General features: G+C 36.2%; 1 protein-coding gene across 1 annotated transcript in view; it reads left to right on the top strand.

The window, feature by feature from the left end:
* Positions 1-202: 202 nt before the first annotated feature.
* The window catches only part of ARRDC4 (arrestin domain containing 4), a gene marked incomplete at its 5' end in the record, with an annotated part of 5220 nt that continues 2324 nt past the window's right edge, over positions 203-3098 (top strand). Inside the window, 3 exons of the mRNA XM_009702403.1 lie at positions 203-269; positions 549-696; positions 2516-2618. Of these exons, the coding sequence (XP_009700705.1) occupies positions 203-269; positions 549-696; positions 2516-2618 (318 nt within the window). The remainder of the gene's footprint in view (positions 270-548; positions 697-2515; positions 2619-3098) is intronic.

Below are 3098 nucleotides of genomic sequence, written 5' to 3'. Positions count from 1 at the left end.
TGTTTCCTTGATTTTTTCATTGAAGTCACATCACAGCATAAATAAAGCATGGGCTCCAATCCAGAACCCACTGGAATCAATGAAAACTTCTCCTAGTCCCTTGCATCTGTGTGTTTTTATAAATGAATAATTTCTAAAAGCGTCTGCTTTGTTCTTCTATTTATGGAATAACTAAAACATGCTATTCATTTTTATCCTACAGGTGAGGAAAGTTTAATTCTTCTAGATGGAAGACATGAATTTCCGTTCAGCTTTCAACTCCCTCAAGAGTAAGTTAAATAATTCAAGCTGAAGGGATTGTGCTGGACGCTGCTTGTTGTGGAACATTAACTTAATGTAATTTGACTTGTGTTTTTTTTAATACCAAACTCAGCTTTATATGTTGGTCTTAATCAGCCACCACATAGGCATGCCTTGTTTGCTTGAGTTTCCCTAAGGCTCCAAAAGTACAAGCTGTAAATTGGTAAACATTTACGTACACAGGAAGTGTTCGTGTTTGGAACTGAATTGTAAACTTACGGTAATGTTTTTATGACTGCTTGTTTCAGACCTCTGGTGACCTCTTTTACTGGGAAATACGGCAGTATTCAGTACTATGTGAAAGCAATTCTGGAGAGGCCTGCAGCACCTGATCAAAGTGTACAGACAGAGCTTCAGGTCATTAGCCATATCGACGTCAGCTCACCAGCTTTATTGGTAAGAGGGTCCTCCACTCCTCCTCCCCTCTTTAAAGCCAGCTGCAAAAAAAAAAAAAAACTTCTAAGAAGCATTCACATCCAGCCGTAACCATTTCCATGTTATTCTGGAGTGTCATTTTCTGACTTCTGAAAGCATATAAGCTCCCTAAGCTTTTCTCTATAAATAGATGATCTTAGGTTGTGTGAATAGCAAACAGAGTGGCTTTTTTTAATACCATTGATTACATCCCTGCTGGCAGAGATGCTCTTGCCAAAAAGTTATGCAGGCTTCAGATGCATAAATAAGGCTTAATAATAATAATGCACAAGCATAAAGTAGTTACTCTTACCAGAGCAACTACATTCACAGGGCTGCAGTGTCCTAAACTCTACAATAATAGTAGGTTGAGGAACAGTAATTATGGAAGAGTATTAATCATGCCCAGCCTGTCATTTATGCTCTGGCCATTATGTTACGTATCCTTCCATTTTGCATGTCGTTTTCTAACATAAGTGCGTGCATGCAGCTGCTTCAGAGATCTTTTCAGTTATTTCCTTGTGACAGATTTGGCCACATTAAAGCATTGAGTTTCTAATAATCACTAGAAATACTGTAGAGTAATAAGGAAGATCAGGCATTAAGTAATGAGAAAATAGGCAAGATGGAAGCTAATGAGCTGGATTCTTTTATCTCAACCCATATTATGAAAATAATATAAAATTATACCTTGTACTTTCATGATAGCAACTGGATCTAAATGGTTATTCATTTAAATATGAATGAGTAATTTCTATTTTATTTAAAATGCTAGGATAATTTTAACATTTCATCATGATGTGAACATAACCAAGAGATGTTTTGAGCAGGGATTTTTTTCCTCTTTATATGCTTACATTTTAATCTTTCTCTCTAGAGAGAACTTAGAGAAGTCTTTTGGCAGTGACATTTGTAAGCAGAATACAGTCTTTATATTCAACAATGTGTGTTAGGAGTATGAAGACAGCATATTCAGATACTGCAGGGATAGAGTAGACCATAGGTTATTGCACAGGGGAGGGCAATAAAGTAGGCAGTGCCTGTCTTAATGGATTCCAAGGCTACCACCAAAAAAGTGCAAAACAACACAAATTTTAGACTTCATAATTATATTAACTGGACACTAGTGCCCAGCAAATCATTTTAAGTAGCTTGAATCATGGCTTGGACCCTTAACGTCTACTTGTATGTTGTAAGTTTATTCCAATGAAGATTTTACAGACAATGTGAATGTCATCGAATGTGACAGGCTTCCATGAATAATTCAGATGGTTTTCGTCATGAGCCTAAATTTTCTGGGGGTTGTGTGGCTTGCAAGTTATGAAGATGCATCACCTTAGCCCAGCCTGTATACATATATCCTTTCTTATGAAGGATGCAAAGGTAAAAACAGTTTACCTGCTTAACTATTAGTTGCTTGCAGGTGAAATTAATTCTGCATTCTTCTACACTGAGGAACATGGGCACAAATACCACAGTACTCCCATTAGACCTTTAAAAAGTCACATCTACAAAATTTGCTAAATCAATTATTTTGAAGACAGATTACATTTAAATGCACATTGGTCTCTGTGTTACCTAGCTGATGTGGTCTAAATGCAGACTGGGATTTTAAAACAGCTGTGTGTTCAGATAGCCAAACATTGGTTCCTTTTTACATGGTGGCAAAACTCAGTTGCATTGAGTGATTCTAACTAAGTGGATTTTAGAGCTAGATTGCAACGACTGATATGCATAACATTAAACTGCAAGTGATTGATAGCTTTATGCCATAAAATAAAAAATACTCTGTATTTTATAGACACCTGTTCTAAGAAGTCAGGAGAAGATGGTTGGCTGTTGGTTTTTCACCTCTGGGCCAGTATCTCTCAGTGCCAAAATTGAGAGGAAAGGATACTGTAATGGTAAGAGTAGTTACCTTCAAAATGTGAATTGAGATCTATATGAACTTGCTTTAACAAAAATCATCTTGCTTTTCCCCCTCACTCCCCTCCTTGGGAATATAAATTGAAAGTAAGTCCTGTTGGTCAATAATTTTGTGGAAAAGCCATATACATTTGAGTGTAAAGAACAACAAAATGCTTTTATTTGGGATAAAATACTCAATTGGGGATGTAATCAAGTTTTTATGTCCTGTTCATGTAGATTTACACTTCTGTAAGAATGAGCTTTAGGAGCTTCTTTGTCATCTTGATAACATTACATACGTTGAGGAAATAAAACATTCTGAAATTCAGTACTATATAAAAGGAAGACTAGCATGTAATGTGCAAATAAAGCTTTTATAGCTTGTTCATATCACGCTTAATGTTTCAAAATGAACCATTGTTTACACATAAAATGTAGTAGGTGGCTATAATTCTGCCTGGATACCACTTTCGGGG

This window comes from Cariama cristata, unplaced genomic scaffold (genome assembly GCF_000690535.1).
Source record: "Cariama cristata isolate BGI_N322 unplaced genomic scaffold, ASM69053v1 scaffold6926, whole genome shotgun sequence".
NCBI classification, from domain to species: domain Eukaryota; kingdom Metazoa; phylum Chordata; class Aves; order Cariamiformes; family Cariamidae; genus Cariama; species Cariama cristata.
Note: the sequence above shows the minus strand (reverse complement) of the source record. Positions and strands in the feature narration are given on the sequence as shown.